Source organism: Macaca nemestrina, chromosome 10 (assembly GCF_043159975.1).
Source record: "Macaca nemestrina isolate mMacNem1 chromosome 10, mMacNem.hap1, whole genome shotgun sequence".
Taxonomy (NCBI): domain Eukaryota; kingdom Metazoa; phylum Chordata; class Mammalia; order Primates; family Cercopithecidae; genus Macaca; species Macaca nemestrina.
This window is the reverse complement of record NC_092134.1, coordinates 56,566,292-56,592,683: the sequence shown is the minus strand read 5'-3', so window position 1 is coordinate 56,592,683 and position 26,392 is coordinate 56,566,292. Positions and strand designations below refer to the sequence as shown.

General features: G+C 37.7%; 1 protein-coding gene across 2 annotated transcripts in view; it reads left to right on the top strand.

The window, feature by feature from the left end:
- Positions 1-26,392, top strand: part of LOC105473323 (zinc finger DHHC-type palmitoyltransferase 17) — an 88,818-nt gene that overhangs the window by 17,165 nt on the left and 45,261 nt on the right. For both annotated transcript variants that reach the window (XM_071071398.1, XM_071071399.1), the window contains exons 2-3: positions 15,331-15,434; positions 23,103-23,225. In XM_071071398.1, the coding sequence (XP_070927499.1) occupies positions 15,331-15,434; positions 23,103-23,225 (227 nt within the window). The remainder of the gene's footprint in view (positions 1-15,330; positions 15,435-23,102; positions 23,226-26,392) is intronic.

Genomic DNA, 26,392 nt, shown 5'->3' with positions numbered 1-26,392 from the left:
GTAAGTGACTTGTATTTCATTTATTTATTTATTTGTTTGTTTGTTGACTCTTTTATTATACTTTAAGTTCTAGGGTACATGTGCACAACGTGCAGGTTTGTTACATATGTATACATGTGCCATGTTGATGTGCTGCACCCATTAACTCGTCATTTACATTAGGTATATCTCCTAATGCTATCCCTCTCCACTCCCCCCACGACTTGTATTTTAATAGGTGCTTTGTTTTGAATGTCTCCCCTAAAACTCATGTTGAAATTTAATTGCCATTGTGATGGTATTAAGATGTGGGACTGCTGAGAGGTGATTAGGCTAAGAGGGCTCTGCCTTCATGAATGGATTAATGTCCTTATCAAGAGAGTGAGTTTGTTATTCGAGAGTGGGTTGTTCTAAAAGCGAGTTTAGTCCTCTCTTGTTTGCTCTCTCATGCTCTCTTGCCCTTGCACCTTCCACCATGGGATGATGCAGCAAGAAGGGCCTTGCCAGATGTGGGCCCCTTCACCTTGGACTGCTCAGCCTTCAGAACTGTAAGAAATACTTTATTTTCTTTACAAATTACCCAGTCCGTAGTATTCTATTATAGCAACACAAAGTGGACTAAGACAGTAGGAGAATATATCTGACTTATTCATGTAATGTAATACCATTTAGCAATGACATTGAATAAAGTAGAGCTACATGTATCAGCACAGATAAATCTCAAAAATGTAATGTTAACTGAAAAATTCTAGGTGTGATAGGATAAGTACTGTATGATGTATTTGTATAACTGAGTGTTAAGTGGGTCTTTTTTTGTCACCTTTGCATTTTTCCTGGAGCCTAAAGCTAAGGATAGTAACTGATAAAGGTTCCCTGCATTATAAAGAGATGGTGTTGAATTTGTTGGCAAGTGGCCATGATTTGTTCTGGAACTTTAGCACCTCCAGCCTATACAAGATAAAAAAAGAATTTAATGTGAGGAAGGATTCTTTGAAGAGATATCAGCTCAAAATGGAGTGCTGTAGTTTTTATATTATCTTCCCAGTGGGTGAAAAACAATTTCTCTGAGAGATTTGGGGACTTTTCAGGAAGGAAGATGGTCCTTTAGCTGGATGCCTGCTGGGTTGCAGAAAATAGTTAGGCCTCCTCTCTGGAATGTTACCTGAGTAAAGTGTTAGAGAATTCTTGGGAAAAGTGTGATTTGGGTCTCCTGGAATTATGGAAGACCCAGAGACTGGGGCCTGCTGCTGCATTCCTGGAGAAGAATAAATGTAACAGATATATAAAATAGCTTCACCGTGGAGAAGCTGGAAGAGAGGACTTTCGCTATGTGTCTGGTGATGTTGAATCAAGAGCGTTTCCTTTGGGCCAGGCAAACACTTCAGAGGCTGTCCAGTCTAGTGCCATCTTGAAAGAAACTTAACAAAGAAAGTTGCCTCCTCAGCAGACACAACCTCAGGTATGTGCCACTGGAGTAGGAGCTGAGGAAGAGTTTTAAGAATTGTGCTGGAGAATGTTTCGTTTGTACCAGAGAATGTTACAGAGGGAAGTCTTGTCAGAGAAAGTCAGAACTGGACAGTGACTGAAGTGGTAAACAGCAGATTTCATTCAGGAACTTTGCAATAGTGGAAAAGATACCTCAGTATAGAACTGGACTGAATTCCAAATACAGCAAGGACAGGTGGGGATTTATAGTCAACAAGCAGAATGAGGGGTGTTAGCAGATGGAAAATTACCAAGAGAAGACATCAAGGGCAGGGTATTCTTGCTAAAACAACTTAACAGAATTCCCCACCCTCAGTATCTGATGACCTTGGCCTGCCTGGTCAAGCAGGCCAAGGTCATCAGATACTGAGGGTGGGGAATTCTCTCTAATTGACTTAGCAGAATTCTTACAAAAATTGGGATATGCAGGCCCCCAAATGGCAAGGGCCAACATTGAGGCCTAGTTGAGAAGAGGGCTCAGAGGAGCCTGACTAAAGTTTGGTCAAGTAGAAAGTTGGTCCCCACAGGGTGAATTTCAGATCTCTCAAAATGTCCTACAAGAGAGACCCCAAGGTTAGGCGTCTCCCATGATTGAGGGTATTTGATAGCTAAGAGAAAACTACAAAGCTCCAGCCATGTGTGTTAGTCTGTTGTCACACCGCTATAAAGAAATACCCGAGACTGGGTGATTTATAAAGGAAAAATATTTAATTGAGTCACAGTGCCACATGGCTGGGGAGGCCTCAGGAAACTTGCAATCATAGTGGAAGGGGAAGCAGGCATGTCTTATGTGGTGGCAGGAAAGAGGAGAGGGGTACATGAAGGAGGAACTGTCAAACGCTTATGAAACCATCAGATCTCATGAGAACTCATTATCATGAGAACAACATGGTGGAAACTGCCCCCATAATCCAGTCACCTCCCGTCAGGTGCTTCCCTCAATACCTGGGGAATACAATTCAAGATGAGATTTGGATGGGGACACGGAGCCAAACCGTATCACCATGGAATACAGATTTTATCTCTTCTCACTTCTCCACTCTTATTTTCATCCGTTAGTAGGCACAATAATGGTTTCCCAAAGATATCAGGTCCTAATCTCTGGAACCTATAAATGTTACCTTATCAGGAAAAAGAGTTTTTACAGAGATAATTAAGTATCTTGAGATGGAGGGATTATTTTGGTTAGCTGAGCCCTAAATGTAATCACATATATCCATGTAAGAAGGAGGTGGAGGGAGATTTGAACATATACACAGAGGAGAAGGCAATGTAAAAACAGTGGAGAGAGATTTGAAAATGTTGGCCTTAATTATGCCAGTACGCAAGAGGGGTAGAAGAGGCAAGGAACAGATTCTCCCTTAGAGCCTCTGGAGGGAGCAGAGTGTGTGGCCCTGCTGACATTTTGACATTAGCCTAGTGATGATTTTGGACTTCTGATCTCCAGAACTGTAAGATAATGAATTCGTGTTGTTTTAAACCACTAAGTTTGTGGTAATTTATTAGAGCAATACTAAACTAGCACATATACCACCATACAATATATACAGGTTTCAAAAAGTTCGTGGAAAATGTGTATTATGAAAAATCTGTATGTGGATTTCAAATTTTTTTTGCACCAAAATAAACTTTTAACTAACTTGTTGTAACATGTCTAAACCAGATCTAGTTTGAGGCATTAAGAAGGATAAGACATCAGTTTGAAAAGAGCCCTTGTCAGAGCAACATGAATTCTACTAAAATCGAAACAAGAACAAACATCATATTTATGGTGAAGCTCGGGTAGAAGATGGTGAAATCATTGATGCTTTGTGAAAGTTTATGGGGACAATGCCCCAAACAAATCAGCAGTATATAAATGGATAACTTGTTTTAAGAAAGGATAAGATGATGTTGAAGATGAAGCCAGCAGCAGAAGACCATCGACGTCAATTTGTGAGGAAAAAATTCATCTTGTTCATGCCCTAATTGAACAGGGTGGAGGATTAACAGCAGAAACAAGAAGCAACACCAGAGACATCTCAACTGGTTCAGCTTGTACAATTCTGACTGAAGAGGTTGAGCCAACTTTCCACAAGATGGGTGCCAAAACCCTTGCATACATACTGGCTGCAGACAAGAGCAGAGTTTTTAATCAAGATCCTGAAGCATTTATTTGAAGAATTGTAACAGGAGATGAACGTGTCTTTACCAGTATGATCCTGAAGACAAAGCACAATCACAGCAATGGCTACCAGTGGTCTACTCAAAGCAAAAGCAAAAAGTCAGGAGTAAAGGTTGTGGTAACAGAATTTTGGATGCTCAAGGCATTTTGCTTGTTTATTTTCTGGAGTGCCAAAGAATGACAACATTAGCAGAGAAAATGCCTGGGAAAGCTTTACCAGAGAGTCCTTCTCTACTGTGACAATGCTCCTACTAATTTCTGTCATCAAAAAGGACAATTTTGGGAGTTTCAATGAGAAATCATCAGACATCCACCTTATAGTTCTGAATTAGCTCCTTCTAACTTCTTTTTGTTCCCTAATCTTAAAAAATCTTTGAAGGGCACCCATTTTTTTCAGGTAATAATGTGAAAAATATTGCATTGACGTGGTTAAATTCTCAGGACCTTCAGTTTTTTAGGGATGGACTAAATGTCTGATATCATTTACAAAAGTGTCTTGAACTTGATGGGGCTTTATTATGTTGAGAAGTGAAGTTTATATTTTTAATCTTTTGATTCCATTTTTTTCTGCAAACTTTTTGAGGTCCCCTCATACGCCTCACCTTATGATGGGACCACATCCCCCTAAACTCATCATAAGTCAGAAATGCATTTAATACTCTGTTAAATCCATCATAAAGTTAAAAATTATAAGTTGAACCATTGTGAGTCCAGATACTTCTCTACTTATGATGGTGGTTATGTCCTGATAAACCCATTGTAAACTTGAAAAAATTATTGTCCGCCATCCTTAGTCCTCTGTAATAATTTATTTGCATAGCACAGGGGCACACAAAATAGGTCATTTAACTGCCTGGGACAAAGAAGGCTATGGTGACTCTTGAATTGTTAATTGAATTGTAATTTGTAAAGGTTTGCCTGAGCCTGAGATGGGGTGTGTCTTTTAAGTAGAATAGCTAACATGAGCACAGAGATACTGAGGTTTTTAAAAGTACATGACTTCTTGGAATGACTGGTGTACGTAAATGCGTAGGATGTGTAGAAGGGAACGCTGGGTACTAAAGCTGGAAAAAGCAAATTGGGACCACTTCATGAAGAAAATTTTGTATGATTGCTGAAATGTACTCTGTTTACCCTATATGTATGATTTTAAGGATTTTAAATAAGGGAGTGATAGGGACAGTAATATGGGTAGACCATTTGTGAGAATATTAATACAGAGGAAGGGATGGATTTGTTTTGAGAACAGAAGGATTGTGACTTGGTGAATATTTGAAGCTGTGGGATAAAGAATCAAGGGGGAATAAGTTTTCTTTTTTTTTTCTTTTTTGAAGAGCTGGGGTCTTGCTCTGTTGCCCAGGAGTGCAGTGGTGTGATCACAGTTTACTGTAGGCTCAAGTGATCCTCCCATCACAGCCTCCTGAGTCGCTGGGATTACAGGTGCATGCCATCAAGCCCAGCTAATTTTTTTATTTTTATTTTTATTTATTTATTTTTGAGACAGAGTCTTGCTCTGTCATCCAGTCTGTGTTGCAGTGGCACGATCTTGGCTCACTACAACCTCTTCTGGGTTGAAGTGAATCACTTGCCTCAGCCCACTGAGTAGCTGGGATTACAGGCACACCTGCCACCACGCCTGGCTAAATTTTTGTATTTTTAGCTGAGATGTGGTTTTACCATGTTGGTCACATTGGTCTTGAACTCCGAAACTCAAGCAATCCACCCACCATGGCCTCCCAAAGTGCTGGGATTACAGGCGTGAACCACTGTGCCTGGCCTTTTAAATTTTTATTTTTAGAGACAGAGTCTCACTATGTTCCTCAGACTGGTCTCAAACTCCTGGCTCATGTGATCCTTCCTCATCAGCCTCATGAGTTGTGGGGATTATAAGTATGTACCACTGCACCAAGCTGAATGTTTCTGGCTTGGACATTTTGATAGTTAGAAATGCCTTCTAGTAAACAGCACAGGAAAGACAGAAGTATAAATTGTGGAAATGGTGGAAAGGAAAAAAAAATCTTTAGATGATCTATTAAAATTGTATATCTAATTCTGTTACTTCCTTCCTCAAAACTCCCTGATTGGTCTTGGTTGCCTGCTGAACTAGATGCCTAAATGTCTTTGTTTATTCTCAAAGATGAGGTTTTTGCACTTCTCTTCTAAGAGATAGTTTACACTACTTTTTAGGATTTTCAGCTATGTTTCTTTGCCATTCAAATTACATTTTGGTAATTACATTTAAATAATTTACACATGCACTTGATGCAAACATTTAAAAAACCAAAATAAAACAACTTAAATTAAAATACTTAGAAGGTGCTTTTTCCTTGGAATTTTCAAGAGTCATTTTATGTCTGCCCTAGTTTTCTGGGACCTAGTGGAAATGTGGCCACGACTTGAGTGTAGGCTGCTGATAAGAACAGTTGGCCTGTGGTGGAGAAGGGAGGTCAAGGGGAAGAGTAAAGGTCACTTTCATAATATTATCAACTAGGAGATACATAAAAATAATACTAGTCATAATCTTTACAGGATGAAATTGATAATCTCAAATGAAATATTAAATTGGCCATATTCTATAATGTAAGAGCCTGTTGGCATTTTTATGCCCAATCAAGTGGGCATATTAATCCATATACAGTGTTATGTATTCCCTGGAATATATTTGAATAAGGATGATTGAACAACTTTATAATGAAGAAACACTAAATACATTGAGTATTAAAAATGGAGGAAAAATAATATGGAAATAAGGAAGTATTCTCATTTTACTTTTCCAATATTGCATTTGATGTTTTTGCCAATGGCATCGGCCATGGAGTGAAAACACACACACACACTCTCTCTCTCTCTCTCTCGCGCGCGCGCGCATGCAGGAGAGTTGATAGTACTTGTATTCTTACAATATTCAAAGATATCTAAAATCAGAGATGATAGTTTAACATCGTGGCTGCATATAAGATAAATCTGTGAACATTAGTAGTAAAACCGTATACTAGTTATAACCAGCTTCAAAATACAATGAAAATGATTTATATAGATCCATTTCCCAAATTTATATAGATTCATTTATCCATTTAGTTGTTTATCAAACTAAACGACTCTCAGAATCATGTTAGTCTGGATAAGCTATGTTTTGCTGCAGTAACCACCTTAAATTTCAGTGGCTTAGCTGAGCGTGGTGGTGTGCACCTGTAGTACCAGCTACTCAGGAGGCTGAGACAGGAGGATTGCTTGAGCCCAGGAGTTCGAGGCTGTAGTGGGTGATGATCACGTCTGTGCATAGCCACCATACTCTAGCCTGGACAACATGGTGAGACCCTGTCCCTTAAAATAATGTTAGTAGTTTATGCTACACATACATTGTGGGTTGGATAGTAGCTATTCTATCCAGTGATTATCTCTACTCTCGAGAAGATTGCCAGTCTCCTTGGCAGTTGGAAAGAAAGACTGGGGAATTGCATATTGGCTCTTAAACTTGTTCTCTGAAAGCAATAGATCCTTTTTATTCATATTCCATTGGTTAAGATCACATGGTCCATCACTTGGGCACACTTACCTTTCAAAGGGCCAAGGGTGTACAGTTCGACCTTGTGCCTGAGAAGAGAAATGAAAATATTTCATGAATAGCACTAATAATTGTAGCAGTATTGAAATATAAAAATGAAAACCAAAAAAGCACAAGGAAAAGATTAATACATGTGGCTATAAAGGGTATAATCTCTGAATTATATTGAAAGCATAAATGAACAGTTCTAAACATGGAACAGACATCTTTAGATCAGTATGAAAAAGATTAATAATCTTATATATATATATAAAAGTCTAATTCAAATATATTAAGCAAATTTCAGGAGTCAAGTACAATAAAATGACCAAAAGATATGAACAGGTAATTCCCAAAAGATGAAATAGGATAGGAAAATATATTTAAAGTTGCATTTGCAAGTCCTTTTTTTTTTTTTTTTTTTTTGAGACCGAGTTTCGGTCTTGTTGTCCAGGCTAGAGTGCAGTGGCACAATCTCTGCTCACCGCAACCTCCGCCTCCTGGGTTCAAGTGATTCTCCTGCCTCAGCCTCCTGAGTAGCTGGGATTACAGACATGAGCCACTACGCCCAGCTAATTTTGTATTTTTAGTAGAGATGGTATTTCTCCGTGTTGGTCGGGCTGGTCTCAAGCTCCTGACCTCAGGTGATCTGCCCACCTTGGCCTCCCAAAGTGCTGGGATTACAGGCATGAGCCACTGCTCCCAGCAAGTCTTTCTTACTCTATTTAAGTAGTGGAGAATTTAAAAATAACACCCAGTACTAGTGAGTTTATGGAGAAATAGTTAATCATGTATTGCTGTTCAGATTATAATTCTTTTGCAAAACAATTTAGATACCATGTTAAGAACCATAAAAATATTCATACCCTTTAATTTAAGAATCCGTCTCTAGGAGTTTACCCCAGTTAAAATGAAGAAATATTAAATGAGTTAAAGTATTTTTCAGTAGTGAGGAAAAATTCATCCATTTATTCTTTCATTTAAGGAGACCAGTATTATTTGTGCTAGGCTCTGTCCTAAGCACTGGGCATACACAAATGATTAAGATAGGATTCCCACCCTGCATAGCTTAAAGTTTAATGGTGAAGAGAATGTTAGGGGAAGACAGAGAAGAAGAATGCCTAAAATACACAATCTCAGCTCAGTTAGGACATGTAAGAATAACCTAAAAATGTTCAGCAATTGGGAAATGTTTCAGAACATTTTGATACATTGGTATATGCAGTGGTATATATTGGTATATGCAGAGTGACTAACGGTTCAAAGCAGTACTTATAAAAACTATATGTAATGGCATAAAGAAACATAAAAGGGAAGAATATTAAGGGTGTGAGTACTATGATTACAGACTATGTAAAAATACATAAACATTTGGGGAAATAAAGATTGTAAAGGAGTGTCGAAAGAAATCTGAAACAAATAAGGTTAGATTAAAAACAATAGTTCCCCCTTAAAACACGTAACTTCAGTCTAGTAATGAGAAAAAAAAAAATCAAAGAAATCCAGTTGAGGGTCGTTCTACAAAATACCTGACTAGTTATTCTCAAAACCGTCAAGGTCATCAAAAACAAGGAAAGTCTGAGAGGCATCACAGCCAAGAGTAACCTAGGGAGCCATGAGAACTGCGTGTAAGGTGGTATCCTGGATGGGATCCTGGAACAAAAGGGACATTAGACAAAAACTAATGAACTCTGCTCGAAGTATGGACTTAGTTAATAATAGTGTATCAATATCTTTAAAGGTAATGTATCATACTGTTAGCTGTTGATAATAGGGGAAACAGCATGGGGAATATGAGAACTACTCTCGACATTGTTTTTGTAAATCTAGAACTCTTATACAAAATGAAGCTTATTTGTAAAGAGATAGGAAGAGGAGAGAAACACATGCATATAGGCATGTGCTTAAGTGTTCATCAGGCTGGGTGCGGCGGAGCACACCTGTAATCCCATTGGGAGACCGAGGTGGGTGGATCACTTGAGGTCAGGAGTTTGAGACCAGCCTGGCCAACATGGTGAAACCCCGTCTCTACTAAAAATACAAAAATTAGCTGAGCTTGGTGGCACTCATCTGTAGTCCCAGCTACTCTGGAGACTGAGGCAGGAGAGTCAGTTGAACCCAGGAGGTGGAGGTTGCAGCGAGCCAAGATAATACCACTGCACTTCAGCCTGGGTGACAGAGCGAGAATCTATCTATCTCTAAATAAATGAATAAATAAATATTCATCAGATGTCCGTGGAAAGACATTACAATACACTACATACAATACAATACATATATTGTTACACATACATGTATAGATACGGATTAATGTTAGAAGGAAATGAAGTGAAAACCATTATTTAAGGAAGCTAAGATTGATGAATATTTTCCCAAATGTTTTCCTAAATCAGTTTTGTTCAGTCTTTCGTGAAAGACAGTTCATCACAAAGATAAATACCTTATGTTCTCACCCATACATGAAAGCTAAAGAAGTTAATCTCAGAAGTAGAGAGTAGAATAGTGGTTATTAGAGGCAGGAAAGAGGAGGAGGGGGATAAAGGTTGGTTAATGGATATAAAAGTACAGCTAGTTAGGAGGAATAAGTCCTAGTGTTCTATAGTACTACAGAGTGACTAATTAACAATTTATTGTATATTTTCAAATTTAGAAGCACAGATTTTGAATGTTCCCAACACAAAGAAATGATCAATTTTGAGGTGATGGATATGCTGATTATCCTGTTTTGGTCATTGTACATTGTATACATATTTTGAAATATCACACTGTATCCCATAAATATGTACAATTATTATGTGTCAATTAAAAGTAATAAAAGTCGAGAAAACATGGTGTTTCAGGTAGGTTGTAAGAGTCTGTCTTGAGTATAGTGCCATCTGCTGGTACTGTTAACTAATTACATTTTAGAAGAGTTATGATTTTGTAGGGGAAACTGGTTTTTCTTGCCATTTGTTGTTCACTTGGTTATGTATTTTTATGCTTACGCCCTCTTTTTATTATAAACAATAAGCATTCCTTTAAAAATCCTTATGATATCCCTATAATTTAGAAGAAATCACTACCTTAGGTTTTCCTTTGTTGCCAATTCCCCCCCCCCCCCCATTTCTATGGCTGTAGCAAAATGCCTTTATTTTGCAAATGTAATTTGGGGTGAAATAATTTTCTTAAAAGGAGCTTTATATGTTTGCTTTTGTTTGTTTTATTGTTTGTTTGTTTATTTTTTGAGACGAAGTCTCGCTCTGTCGCTCAGGTTGGAGTGCAGTGCAGTGGCGCGATCTCGGCTGACTGCAAGCTCCGTCTCCCGGGTTCACACCATTCTCCTGCCTTAGCCTCCAGAGTAGCTGGGACTACAGGCACGAGCCACCACGCCTGGCTAATTTTTTTGTATTTTTAGTAGAGACGGGGTTTCACCATGTTAGCCAGGATGGTCTCAATCTCTTGACCTCGTGATCCGCCCGCCTCGGCCTCCCAGAGTGCTGGGAGTACTGGCGTGAGCCACCGCGCCTGAGAAAGCCTAGAGATCGAGTCTCGTCATGTTGATTTCTCTTAGCCGCAGTGTTTTATCACAGCTCAGCTTGTCCCAGTGCTTCCCATTCCTGTCTACTATTCCTGTCTATTGTCTGCTACCTATAGTAGCAGATTTTGGAGGTAATTTCTCTTCTTCCAGTTCTCTTCAAAGCCATGGCTATTAAAACGAACAAACAAAAAGCCTTATGACTATCAAGTAGATAATGTTAAGAATCTTCCAAGTGGCTATAATTTTTTAAAATATATGAAATCATTGTATGTTCCCCTTAGAACTTGGAGAGTGTCTAATCTAGAAGTTTCAGAACTTTTTTTTTTAAGAAAGCAGCTAAACCTTTAATTGAATAAATCTTGTATAAAGCTGCATGTCCTGGGGTCGTACATAAGCAAACCCAAACCCAATTCAATGAAAACAGTGACATGAAACTTAAGTCTCTCTAGAGACTTTATCAGTTGGAAATCCTCAACTAACCTCTAACTTAGGACCTTCTACTGAATCATGATCCAATAAGGCAAATGCATAGCTAGTATGGCTAATCAAGTAATTGCTTTGCTTCCAGGTTCAGCCTGTAGAAACCCTGTGCTCATGCTCTGAAGCTGAGCTCTCTGAACCTCTTCTGGTTTAGTGTTGTCAGATTCATGAGTTGTCCTTTGCTCAGATAAACTATGCTAAATTTAATTTGCTTAAAGTTTTTAATACCCAGTATCTAAAAACAAATAACGAAGTGCTTTGTTTAAGATGGGAATGAGGCTGAGTGCAGTGGCTCACGTCTGTAATTCCAGCACTTTGGGAGGCCAAAGTGGCGGATCACATGAGGCCAGGAGTTTGAGACCAGCCTGCCAACATGGTGAAACCCTGTCTCTACTAAAAATACAAAAATTAGCCAGGCATGGTGGCGTACGCCTGTAGTCTCAGCTACTCAGGAGGCTGAGGCAGGAGAATCGATTGTACCTGGGAGGCGGAGGTTGCAGTGAGCTGACATCATGCCACTGCACTCCAGCCTGGGTGACAGAGTGAAGCTCTGCCTCAAAAGAAGGGAATGAATGTGTGGAGTGTGAAATCTCTGAGCTCTTCCACTCTTACCTTGAGGTACCTCAGAGGAACTTTTTGCTTATTTTATTCATCCCTTTTTACAAAGGAGAGATCTGTACCCTATAGCAGTTAATTGACTTGCTAGGTGTACCCTAGGTAGGGGAGTGGCAGACTTTCAGTTCATTAGCCTCTCAGTCAAGGATTTTTTTTCTGTTATACGAAGCTGCTTCTGATGGAATTACTGTATTCTTAAAAGTTACAATGACCCATATATATATTTTAAAATTAATCTTGCTTTTCTTGGTAGAGATAGCAATTAAACTGCTTCTTGGTTTCCATTAACATTGAGGAAAAAGTACAGGATTTTAAAGAATTGAATTAACTAAATATTTGTATGTTGAAAATATATTTAATATATAATAGCAAATTTTTAACTTAAAATTATTATCTACATTTGTTAGATATGCTTATTTATATGAACATGTTAAAAATATGTTTTTAAATTAGAACTGTTACTCCTAGGCCTATTGATAGTTGTGGTTATCTTGATAGAGTGTTGTCATTTGTCACATTGACAAGGTACTAGTCCTAGAGATAAACCAGTATCCAGTCTGTTTAAAAGTGAGAAACAAAGTTCTTTATTACAAAATATGGTAATACAGCAGGTTGGAGATTTTCTTATACACCTTTTCTTTAGTGAGTATAGCTCTGCCGCTCTAGAATTATTCGAGATATGTTTAGTTAAAGGCATCTTTTAAAAAATCAGATACCTTTTACTAAAGAAATAAAAACAACCTTATAGGTGGCACAAAGCAGATACTGATATTGGTTAATTTTAATATGTTACTGGAAAAAAAGTCTAATTTCCAGTAACATTTGTAAGCTCACATTTGGCAATGTCAGTGAAACAAACTGAGAATACAATTTAATCATTATGTACAGTAAGTGAGGTCTCTGGGCATGATAATAAAATTAAAGTTAACTTGAAAACTTTATGATAGTAATCCTCAGAAAGATACTTATTTTTATTCTATTAATATTATTTGTATGTCAAAGCAATGCATTTGTCCATAGTAAAAAAGAATAGCATTTTGCCGTAGCACATTTTCAAATTCAAAGTTGTTTCAAGTTATGTTATTACCTTTTGGATATTATGTTGTCCTCATCTGTGTTTTTACTTATTATTGGAAGGCTCTTGCTTATAATATTTGACTTATTTTTCTTCCCTACTTTGTCTTTCCATTCTGGATTGGAAGTCCTTCAGGATGACAGGCTATATTCTGTATACATGCACAGTGATGCTCTGAGCCATAGTGGAGCCTGGTGCAAAAGGAAGAGTTAGTGATTCTGATGCTGTCTCTGTTTTAAAATGTTGATGTTTGGTTCGTGTGTGTGTGTGTGTGTGTGTGTGTGTTGCATTGGTTTTGTTTTAAAAATATTCCATTAAAATGTTGTTGTTTTTGTTGTTGATCTTGATTACTGAGTTTTTTGACACTCTCTTTAACATTGCACATGTCTTACCCTATCCTTGGTGGGGTCCCGGTGTTCATTGTAGAGAGCTTTATGTATAACAGGCTCTCAATACATGTTTTGTTGGTTATATTATTCCATTCTCCCTGAAAGCTGTGATGAAGTTTTTATTCTTTTTCAGGTATCTTACAGCCATATAGATGTCAAAGTAGAAGGTTAAAAAAATTATTTTCCCTGGGGTTGGAGAGACTAGAATCAGAAAAGAAAATTTAGAAATAAGAAAGTCTTACTGGCTTAGAAGTATTTTTCTTTACCCCACTGAATATAGAGCATAGACAGATTGAAAACTGGAATTCTGTGGATAAATTAAATAGAAAAGATTTAAAGAAATTAAATGGATAGGTCTTATGTATTGGCTTGCTTTGTTAGTTATTCAGAACATTGTATGTACTCAAAATACTAAGCCTACTTAAGCTATTCTATTTTAATGGAGTTTGAGAATAACCTCTTAAAAAATCATCTAGTGAACTATCTGCAGTATATTGTGAATCTTGGCTTAAGAATGATGTATATTTCCTTTCTTCTACTAATGTGGATATATAATTATTCCTGAGGTATTTTAACATTGGCTATAGCATTTTGATAAGGAACTAAGTAAGCATTTACTTGCTGAAAGATTATATGCTAAGCAGAATTTGTTTGTGTGAAACTTTTAAATTCCTTTTCATTGAAAATATTCAGATTGATAGTCTTCTAAATTTATGGTTCAAACGAATGAGTTTTAGAACTTCCCACACTATTTGAATGGCTAGAGTAAGCTAAATAGCTTTTTCCTCTAGTAAAATACTCTTAACTTTGTATGATTAAGTATCAGTGGAAGGTGGTTTATCAGAGGCGAGAGAGCATGTAGTGTTCTAAGGATTTCTTTCCAAATATTTTATGATTTTTCCTTTTATTTATATTTACACATATGTTTGTGAAAAATATCAGAAACACAGCAGTTTCAACAGATGTTATTGGAGCTGAACAAACTCAGTTTTTCTGTTTTTATATAAAAGAAACAATTGTATTTTTGTGCTGTGTTATATTGGGGAAATTGACTGTATATAGCAAATTTTGTATTTTTGATAGAAAATTACAGCATGTAAGCTTTGAATGGATGTAATATTCTTTGAAACTCATACATTTTTATGTAAATTAAATCTTACATGTATAGATTTTTATATAAAACCTTTTTAAAAGGATATTGACATTTTTAGGCCTATTCAAGCAGATTTACTTTTATCAGCACTGCTCCGTTCCTTAATCATTTAATGGTAGCTGGGCGCATGAAAGAGTTTTAGGAAAGGTGGTATCTGAGAATAATAGAAAAACAATATCCATAGGTTCCTTCCTTTAGGACCTTAGAGTTTATTTGAGGAATAGAGTAGTGCATGTGATGAAGGTTTTAAAAGTAGAGTGTTAGAGCTGTGGGTCATACTAGAATAATAGAAAAATTGGTCAGAGAGAATGAGTTGATTTGATGATGAGGTAAGAGAGTTCTATGGAGCTGAAGATTAACCTCAGTTGCTAAGTTGTTACTTGTTTCTGATCTTACAGATTTTTTTAGCTTGAGAATGTGTAAAATGGGTAGATCTCTTTGAACAAGCTTTTTCCCCAAAGAGTGTAGACTTGGCCACACACACACGGTGGCTCCTGCCTGTAATCTCAGCACTTTGGGAGGCTGAGGCGGGCGGATCACGAGGTCAGGAGATCCACACCATCCTGGCTAACATGGTGAAACCCTGTCTCAACTAAAAATACAAAAATTTAGCCGGGTGTGGTGGCACACGCCTGTAGTCTCAGCTACTGAGGAGGCTGAGGCAGGAGAATCGCTTGAACCCGGGAGGCGGAGGTTGTAGTGAACTGAGATTGCATTACTGCACTCCAGCCTGGGCGACAGAGTGAGACTCCATCTCAAAAAAAAAATAAATAAGTAAATAAAAGAGTATAGACTTTAGAATAAGGTAAACTTAATTATTTCAGTAATTAGCATTTCTCAAACAACAAAAAGCACTACTATAACATATATAAATATTTTCTGTACCTCTTTTTTCAATTCTTGCCTGTGTGTGATTTTCTTTTTAACAGGAAATCAAACCCCAAAGCCATTATAACCATGGATATGGTGAACCTCTTGGACGGAAAACTCATATTGATGATTACAGCACATGGGACATAGTCAAGGCTACACAGTAAGGTTTTTGTTGTAGTTGTTTTCTTTGGCATGTATATTTCAAGTGAAATATGAATCTGAATAACAGTCATATTACCTTGGGAAAAACATCCGTATATCTCAATTAAAAAATTAGTTTATGGGCCGGGTGTGGTGGCTCACACCTGTAATCTCAGCACTCTGGGAGGACAAGGAGGGTGGATCACCTGAGGTCAGGAGTTTGAGACCACCCTGACCAACATGGTGAAACCCCATTTCTACTAAAAATATAAAAATTAGCCGGGCATGGTGGCGGATGCCCTATAATCCCAGCTACTTGGGAGGCTGAGGCAGGAGAATCGCTTGAACTCAGGAGGTAGAGGTTGCAGTGAGCTGAGATTGTGCATTCCAGCCTGGGCAACAAGAGTGAAACTCTGTCTCACAAAAAAAAACAAAGAGAAAAGAAAATTTAGTTTATTTCCCATTGGTTAATTGAATGTGTCTGTTTGCTTTTGGTACTTGCTGATCTTTCCAGAAGTATGTTATTAGGCCCTAAGAATATTAAGGTTAGTTATGGTGAATTGGAAAATTTTGTTAGAATTAAAGCACTTTAAATGGAAAACATTAGTGTGCATCCAATATTCTGCCCCCGCAACCAGGTACACAGATTAGAAATAAGACGTAGTTAATGTCATGTTTACTTATTTATTTAACCTAGGAAAATATCACAGAGTTTTCTAAAATATCATCAAAATACCGTATTATCAGTCTTTGAGGAAGGGAAAGGAAAAGGATAAATCTGACTTTTTATAATGCAAATTATATGGAAGTTGAAATAACAACAGTTATTTTCATCTGCAAAGAGGAGAAACTAGTTCATAGGTTCTTGAGCTTTAAGAATTGTCTGAAATTGGACAGATGTGGAAGTTCATGCCTATAATCCTAACACTTTGGGAGGCCAGTGTGGGAAGATCACTTGAGATCAGGAGTTTGAGACCAGCTTGGGCAACAGAATGAGACCCTGTCTCTTAAAAAAAAAAGAAAAAAAAAAAAAAATAGGGCATTGTATTAGTCCGTTCTCTCACTCCTATAAAGAAATACTGAGACTGGATAATTTATGAAGAAAAGAGATTTAATTGGCTCATGACTCTGCAGGCTGTACAGGAAGCATAGTGGCTTCTGCTTCTGAGGAAAGTCTTCAGGAAACTTTACAATCATGGTGGGAGGTGAAGGGGAAGCGGGTACATCTTACATGGCTGGAGCAGGAGGAAGAGAGAGTGGGGAGAGAGTGGGGAGGAGGTATTGCACATTTCCGAACAGCCAGATCTCATGAGAACTCTCACAAGAACAGTACCAAAGGGATGGTGCCAAACCATCCATGAAGGATCCACCCCTGTGATCCAATCACCTCTCACCAGGCCCCATCTCCAACATTGGGGATTACAATTGAACATAAGATTTGGGTGGGGACATAGATCCAAACCATGTCAGGCGTGATGGCGTACTCCTGTGGTCCCAGCTACTCAGAAGGCTGAGGTGGGAAGACTGCTTGTGCCTGGGAGTTTGAGGCTGCAGTGAGATATGGTCATGCCAGTACACTCCAGCCTGGGCGAAAGAGTGAGACCCCCATCTCAAAAAAAAAAAAACAAAACAAAACAAGCAAAAAAAGAATTGTCTGAAGTTCATTGCATCCCACAGAATTATTAGTCATATTTGCTTAGGGTGTGTATTTTTCTTGGTCTTTCTGATCATCTGCATATTTTCCTCAAGAAGAAATCTTTTTTTTTTTTGAGACGGAGTCTCACTCTGTCGCCCCGGCTGGAGTGCAGTGGCCGGATCTCAGCTCACTGCAAGCTCTGCCTCCCGGGTTTACGCCATTCTCCTGCCTCAGCCTCCCGAGTAGCTGGGACTACAGGCGCCCGCCACCTCGCCCGTCTAGTTTTTTGTATTTTTTAGTAGAGACGGAGTTTCACTCAAGAAGAAATCTTAAACTGGGATCTGTTATGCCAGTAGGTCAACTAAGACAGACAATATTTTTTATTTGTATTGTGAAATTATGAAATAACTCTTTCCTAGTATAAAGACTTGGTGTGCTTTTGGTCTTTAATATTCATTCTCTATAGTGCTGGAAACCTTAACACTACTCAGTGCAAACCAAATCTCAGAATAATGTGACCTTTATTACAACTTGCTAAGAAAGTGTGAATTACTTAACATTCTTACCTGGGCTCTGGGAGGAGCTTCAGACTTCCCTGAATGCCTTGGAATTATGTACAGAATTTTGTATGTTGGAGCATGTTTCTGGGTAGAGTCCGTGACTTTCATTACATTTTTAAAGAGGTCTGTGATCCCCAAAAAGATTAAAAATGATTGATCTGAACAATTTGATTCTAAGGTGATCTCATCCTTTGCGTGGGTTTTGAGTGCAACAACATAGAGAAATCCAGTGACAGCTGTAAAGATTGTGTTTCTGTTTTCTTTTGTAGGTTTGTTTGTTTTTAGGTTTAAATAGATTATCTTATCTAAATACAGGTTGAGTATCCCTTATTCAAAGTACTTGGTACCAGAAGTGTTTTGGATTTTGGATTTTTTAGGATTTCGGAATATTTGCACAAACACAATGAAAAATCTTTGGGGTGGGACTCAAGTCTAAACTTGTTTATTTATTTTTCATATACACATAGCCTGAAGGTGCTTTTATTGAATGTTTTTTATGTTTTATGCACCTGTCACATGAGGTCATCTGTGGTATCATGTGCTCAAAAAGTTAAGGATTTTGGAATATTTCATGTTTTGGATTTTTGAATTAGAGATGCCCAACCTGTGGGTTTTTATTAGAATGACACATGTAATCTTGATTTTTCTACACAGAAAGCAACAACAAAAACTAGACAAACAAAACCCCAAAATTTGTGTCTTTAGAATGTAGTTTATTTTGTTCGTAGTCTTCCCTTTTCCACTTGATATTTGCTTAGAAATTGTTAATTATTTACAGTGGGAGGAAGAGGCACAGTACTACATTTTGATACATAAGTTCAATTCAGTTTTAAAAATATGTGAGTCCAGGCCAGGCACGGTTTCCTTAAGTTCTGTGTTTCCTTACTTGTGTCTACTTGTTGCATCCATTATTGAGAGTTGGGGTATTAAAGCCTCTAGCTCTTGCTGTGAAACTGTCTGTTTCTCTCTTCAGTTCTGTCAATTTTTGCTTCAAATATTTTAATGATGTTATTAGGGTAAATGTTCAATGCTTTTAATTTATAATTGTTGTATCTTCTTGCTGAATTGAACCTTTTATTGATATGTAATGTTTTTGTTTGTCTTTTGTAACCATTCTTGATTTAAAGTTTATTTTCTGATATTAGTGTAGCCACTCTTGCTCTGGTAACTATTTGCATGGAATTTCTTTTTTCATACTTTCATTTCCAACTCATTTGCCTTTGGATCTAAAGTGTGTCTGTTGCAGATAGCATATAGTTGGGTCTGTTTTACCCGTCTATTCTGCCAAACTGTCTTTGGGTTGGAGAGTTTAATCCATTTACATTTAAAGTAATTACTAATAAAGAGGGACTTCTGTCATTTTGCCATTTGTTTTCTTTCTTTTTTTTTTTTTTTGAGACAGAGTCTTGCTTTGTCGCCCAGGCTGGCGTGCTGTGGCGCAATCTTGGCTCACTGCAATCTCCACCTTCCGAGTTCAAGCAATTCTCCTGCCTCAGCCTCCTAAGTAGCTGGAATTACAGGCATGCACCACCATGCCCAGCTAATTTTTGTATTTTTAGTAGAGACGGGGTTTCACCATGTTGATCAGGCTGGTCTCAAACTCCTGACCTTGTGATCCGCCTGCCTCGGCCTCCCAAAGGGCTGGGATTACAGGCGCGAACCTCTGCGCCCGGCCGCCATTTGTTTTCTATATGCCATATAGCTTTTTTCCTTCTCATTTCCTACATTACTGAATGTTTTGTGTTTAGTTCAATTTTTGTAGTGAAATGTTTAAGTTTCTTTCTCATTCCTTTTGTGTATATCCTGTAGTTACTTTTCTTTGCAGATACTATGGATATTACACTTAACATCCTAAAGTTATAACACTCATTTGAATTTATGTTATTGAATTTATACAGATTAATTCCAATAACCTAATAAACTGTGCTCCTTTACAGCCTCATCTATATGCTTTTTAGTTGTTGATGTCACAGAACTACATATGTATACATTGTATTTCGAAAAGACATAAAGTAATAATTATTTTAAATGCATTGGTCTCTAAAATTATATAGAAACAATATGTAGACACACAGACCAAAATTACAATAATACTAGTGTTTAATAGTTTTTAAATTAATAGTCTCTTAAATCATGTAGAAAACAAAAAAGTAGAGTTACAAATTATTGTTATGTCTTGCTAGGTTTTATAATTGTCCATGTATTGACTTGTATTGAGATCTTTATTTTTTTGTATGGCTTAGAGTTGCTGTCTTAGTGTCCCTTAATTTCACCCAGCAGGTCTCCTTTGATCATTTCTTGCAGGGTAGGTCCAGTGGTAACAGATTCTCTCAGTCATTATTTGGGAATGTCTTAGTTTCTCCCCCACTTTTGAAGGACAGTTTTGCTGAATACAGGATTTTTGATTGGCATTGATTTTCTTTTAGCGCTTTAGATATGTCAGCCTGTTACCTTCTGGCCTCCAAAGTTTCTGATGAGAAATCTGCTGATAATCTTATTGAGGATCCTTGTATGTGACCAGTTGCTTCTCTCTTGTTCCTTTCAAGATTCTCTCTTTGTCTTTGTCTTTCAAAAGTTTGATTATAATATGTTTCAGTGTGGGTGTCTTGGAGTTCCTTTTACATTGACTTCATTGATGTTTATATTCAAATTTAGGAAGTTTTCAGCTATTATTTTTTTGAAGTATTCTCTCTGTCCCTTTCTCTCTGTCTGTCTCTCTTTTTCTGGAACTTCCACAATGTGTGTGGTGTTCTACTTGATGGTGTCCCACAGGTCCCTTAGACTATCTTCACTTTCCTTCGGTCTTTTTTCTTTCAGCTCCTCACACTTGATAGTAATTGCTATTGCCCTGTCTTCATGTTTGCTGACTCTTTCTTCTGTCTTTGAAGACATTTCTGTCTCATTTCTGTCTTTGAATCCATATAATGACTTCAGTTATTGTATGTTTTAGTTCTAGAATTTTTTCTGGTTTCTTTTTAGGTATTTTATCTTTTTATGAATACAGGTTCTACCAGCTTACATTGATTTGACTTTTCAGCTATACAATGGTGCAAAAGTGGTACACATTCAGTAGAAATCATGCTTCAAGTATGACCCATACAGCCATTCTTTTTTTTTTTTTTCCACTTTCAGTGCAGTATTCAATAAATTACATGAGGCCAGGCACGGTGGGGCTCACACCTGTAATCCCAGCTCTTGGGAAGGCTGAGGTGGGCAGATCGGTTGAGCCCAGGAGTTCAAGACCAGCCTGAGCAACATAGTGAAACCGCATCTCTACTAAAAATACAAAAAAAGAGCCGAGTGTGGTGGTGCACACCTGTGGTCCCAGCTACTTGGGAGGCTGAAGTGGGAGGATTGCTTGAGCCCTGGGAGTGGAGATTACAGGGAGCCATGATTGCACCACTGCACTCCAGCCTCAGTGACAGAGTGAGACCCTGTCTCAATAAAAAAATTACATGAGATATTTATTATAAAACAGGCTTTGTCTTAGATGATTTTGTTCAGAGTGTCATTGTCCTTTCCCCCATTGCAGAGGTCAGATCCCAGAGCTATCCCCTTGCTCTTTATAGGCAATATGAACCACTCGTCTTGCCTCTCTAGGGAAGGGGCAGAGTTCAGTAAGCCTGTGGGAGAATTCTCGACTTATACCCACATCATAAACGTCACTGATGAGGCAATGGTAATTATTCAGCTCTCCATATAGCCTGGGCTGATGTCTGGTGGTATGGTGGGAAAAGGAACCTCTGTAACTTGTTACCTTCCAGTTGGACCGGGACTTGTGCTTTAATCCAATTGGCCATTCCCTTCACCCTGGCATTCCATAAGATACCCAAAAATACAGATGGCCACCAAAACTGGAGAGATTTGAGAAATTCTTTTAAATCCCACTATATGTATGTTGACTTGATAGGAGTCCTTAGGGGTTGCATAATGAATTTAAGGCCCGAAACCAAATAGCTGCTGGGTTTGAATCAGCACTCTTCTGGTGGTCAGCTATAGGTAAGAATGTGAATTGGATTAACTCCATCTATTATAATCAACAGATTCATCGATTATACTTGGGATGCCCTCAAAGGGGTGACTAGCTAGTTAGATACCACCAGCCGAATGGCCTGGAAAAACCGGCTTGCACTAGTCATGATACTAGCAGAAAAAAGAGTATATGTGTGATGCTGGGTGGGAAATGTACTTTTATTCCCAACAATAATGCCCCAGATGGGATCATCACAAAAGCTTTACAAGGTTTAACATCTCTAGCCAACGAGCTGGCAGAGAATGCTGGAATTGATGACCCATTTACAAGTTGGCTAGAAGATTGGTGTGGAAAATGGAAAGGCATGGTAGCTTCAGTCCTTACCTCTCTCAATTGTGACAGAAGTCTTAACAGCAGTGGGATGTTGTGTTATCCTTTGTGTGAGGGGACTAGCATAGAGATTAATTGAAACAGCTATTAATAAATGCCCGTGACTTACCAGCAAAATAACCTGCTACTATTAAAAACCAAATTAGACACTCTCTCCTATGAGGAAGATAGTAAATGACTTCTAGAGTGATTCACGGACCAGAAGGGTTCAAATGAAAATTAAACCAAAAGAATTAAGTAGAAAAGAGAAGGGACTTTGTGAGAAAACATTTTAAATGGTCCATTTTCAAGGCATGATAAATCTGAGCACTGGCCCCCAGCCTGCGAAGTAACAAATTACATGGCTCATGCACCTAGTAGGTCACAATAAGTTAACAGAATGTAGAGGAGGGGTCAGCCCATAAAAGGGAAGAAAGCTTCATTATTGTGAAATCAAAACTTAAGCGTGGAAAATGACGGGGTAAGGGGGATAATAGAACTTAGGCAACATCTGGGAGGATTTTAACCCCATAGTACTCGACCAGTGAGGAACTAGGGGAAAGACTTGTGTGCTAGGAGATAAATTGCCTGCTGTAGCTGCCCTGGGTGTGCCTGCCTGCCAGACACCTGTTATTGTAAGACTGCTGTTAAGTCTCACTTTCGCGGTTCTTCGTGCCTCTTAGGCCATTCTTTGGGTTTGGACGGTTGTGCGTGTTTCTCACACTGGGGCTTGTATAACATCCTTTCTTCTTGATATTCTTCTGAATCATTTATATGCATCTTGTTACTGATTTTTATATATTTAATATTTTTTAATTTGTGTGTATTTTTTACAGTCTGCCTTAAGAGTTTGGTGGGATAAATGGTAATAAAATAATAAAAAAAAGCTACCGATTGAAATTTTATTTCTGGTGTACTTTTTTCTTCTGTATAGTGAGATTTTACAGTCTTATAAGTGAGACATTTTAGAACTGTAAAATGGATTAGTAAAAGCTTTTGGAATATTGACATTTTAAAAGTAATATTCTATGTTGAGAAATACATTTTAATTCCTAGTATCAAAATGAGGAATTATTTTTGTCTCAAAATGTTATTTTTAGCTTTACATTTCTTGTTAAATAATAATGCCATGTTTTCTTTCTTTTCTAGATATGGAATATATGAACGCTGTCGAGAATTGGTGGAAGCAGGTTATGATGTACGGCAACCGGACAAAGAAAATGTTACACTCCTCCATTGGGCTGCCATCAATAACAGAATAGATTTAGTGAAGTATGTATTTTCTCTGTTTTTAATTATTAAAACTTAACTTTTTATGGTTATAAAATTAATGGAAGTAATTGTTGTAAAAACTAATAACTTTCTAAAATTCATGGCTTTTAGAATATAGATTCTGTGTACCTTGTTTTTCTGAAAAAGAAAAATTGCTTTTAACTTATATTGAATGCTTATATTAGCCAAGTACTGTACTGAGTACTTTTCCATATGTGTTTTCTTTAGTTCTTAATTCTTAATATAACCCCATATGAAATTTAACAATTGTTACTGTCCTACTGCTGGCAAAACTGAAGCACAGACAGTTTAAATATACTACCCAGTGACCCAAGCTAATAAAGATTGGAGTCAGGACCTGAACTCAGGCAGTCCTAACTTGGTGTTCACATTCCGAATGTGGATTCCGTGGAGAAAACAGCAAAAGGAAAGAAAGTTGAAATGATAATAGGTAATAATAATCTGATATAACTGTTCACAACAGCATAAGTGATGAATACTTGCATAGCAAGTGTAAAATGATTTTTATCCATTACTGTTAATGCTTGTTTTCTATTAATAAGAAGTAGTTAGATCTAAGAGTCAAGATGATAGGAAATCTTAGCAAATCTTGTTTAGTAGTCTTTTGACTCTATGGACACAACATATTTACAGAAAGACATGAATTTTTGTTGTTATTGTTGAGATGGGTGCTTACTCTCTCACTCAGGTTGGAGTGTAGTGGTACAATCTTGGCACACTGCAACCTCACCTCCCATGCTCCAAGCGATCCTCCCACTTCATACTCCCGAGTAGGTTGGACCACAGGCGAATACCACCACGCCCAAGCCATATTTTTTTTTTTTTTGAGATGGGGTTTTGTTCTTGCTGCCCAGGCTGGAGTGCAATGGCTTGATCTTGGCTCACTGCAACCTCTGCATCCCAGGTTCAAGCAATTCTCCTGCCTCAGCCTCCCGAGTAGTTAGGATTATAGGCATGTGCCAATAGTAAATGACTTCTAGAGTGATTCAAGGACCAGAGGGTTGAAATGAAAATGAAATATAGGCATGCACCTGTATAAATATAGGCATGTGCCACCACACCCAGCTAATTATTTTTGGAATTTTAGTAGAGACGGGGTTTCTCCATGTTCGTCAGGCTGGTCTCGAACTCCCACCCTCAGGTGATCCACCCGCCTTGGCCTCCCAAAGTGCTGGGATTACAGGCGTGAGCCACTGTACCTGGCCCTAATTTTTTGTATTTTTGGTAGATACGGGGTTTTGCCATGTTGCCCAGGCTGGTCTCAAACTCCTGCGCACAGGCAGTTCAACTACCCTGGCCTCCCAAAATGCTGAAATTACAGGCATGAGCTTCCGTGCCCAGATAACACAAGTCTAAAATGAACTAAATGAACTACTTGAGATGTTCAGTTAAGTGCAACACACAGAGTGTAGAGACAAATAGAATATTAATGCCAGGTAAAAGAATTCACCCTGAATTGCTGCATTTTCAGTGCAGTGTCTTGCTGTTCTCTAATTTACTTCTTGAGTGTCAAAGTTTGATGGTAAAGGTGCACTAAACATACCTCTTGGCAAATGCTGAATGGTTGCATGTTAAAGTCAACATGGGACTGACACTGAAGTCAGAAATTGCCATCATATAATGAAGTTTAGGGACACAAGAATGAATCTGGACTCGAAGAGTTTGAATTTTAACTATAATTCTAAACTTGAGTAGCAACATCTTAAGATTTAACATTATGGTGTACAAAGAAAGCGTTCGAGCACTGTCAGCTGCATGATTGCTTCCATGTCAGTAAAACACTTATTTGTGATGCTGAGTAACTACTGACTTTCAGTGGGAATATATGCTAGAAAACACAATTTTTCTGTGGCGTATTTATTGACTTTCAACCGTTATTTCTGTTTACAGCCCAGGTACTTACTGCTTTCTTTGGAGGTAACAATTGTGTCTGATTCCTTTGCCTGTCCAGGTTTTGTAATATTCTGGCTTGCTTTTCATCAGTGTCCCCTCTAGAGATGTTTGAGGTTTAAGCTATTTGGGTTTTATCTTTCAAATATTTGTTGGTATCAGTTGTTCATTGATGGTCCCTTCTGAAAACCTAGGATCATTAGTACCCGTCAGAACATTGTTTGATAAAACCTTCTTAATATATTGAGCAAAGAGGCTCAAGATTAAAATTAAGAGTTGTGTAATCTCAGAATTTTGTAGTGTTGAGCTAGGGTCTTATAGCTACAAGAAATAACATGTTATATAAATATAATACTGAGAAGTTTACAATGAAAAGTAATAGAAATTGTTCTTTTTTTAGGATGCAGAAAAGTTCCCTCTTGTGGAAAAAAAAATTGTGCTTTAGAATCAGTTTGGAAATTGCTTATTGACGTAGACCTAGTGATGATTTAAATTCTGCCATATATCAGTAAAAATGAATCTCATGAACAGTTGACTATAGAGAAGGGGATGAAATTGCTTTAGAAAAATTCCAGTTATTATTTTTAATAAAATATCATTTCCTATGAGAGTGGTTATTTTGGCTGAGCTTTACTTCTCTTTGGGTTCTAGCCTACCCATTCTCAAAGAACATTTTCAGCATTATATAATGTACCAAGTACCTTAAAAATGGATTCAGGAATAATTAAATGTTTGCATTATTAATAGTTTAATATTCTGGAAATACTTTGTTAGGTTACTTTGAACCATTTTGCATGATAGAGTGGAATTGGGCCCTTCATTGCATAATGCTTTAAAAGCACCAATTAAACAAATATTTATTTGCAGCCACAAATTTCTGAATTAAACACATGAATAATGTGTTGCATGAATAATCACAGGTTAAAAGCTATGTACATTAAGAGTAAATGCATTACTGATCTAGAGCAATAATCACTTAGAACAGTTTAAGAATATACATATGTCAAGTATTTGATATCATATGCCTTAGAATCATTTATATTCAGGATTTATTGCATTGATTATTCCCAAAGAAAGCATTGTAATGAACAGCTAGATCTTGTTCACTTCAGAAGTTATCAAGATGTTATGACAGCAGGGTGCGGCTGCTCACTCCTGTAATCCCAGCACTTTGGGAGTCCAAAGTAGGAGGATTGTTAGAGTCCAGGAGTTTGAGACCTGCCTGGGCAACATAATGAGATGCTATCTCTCTTTCT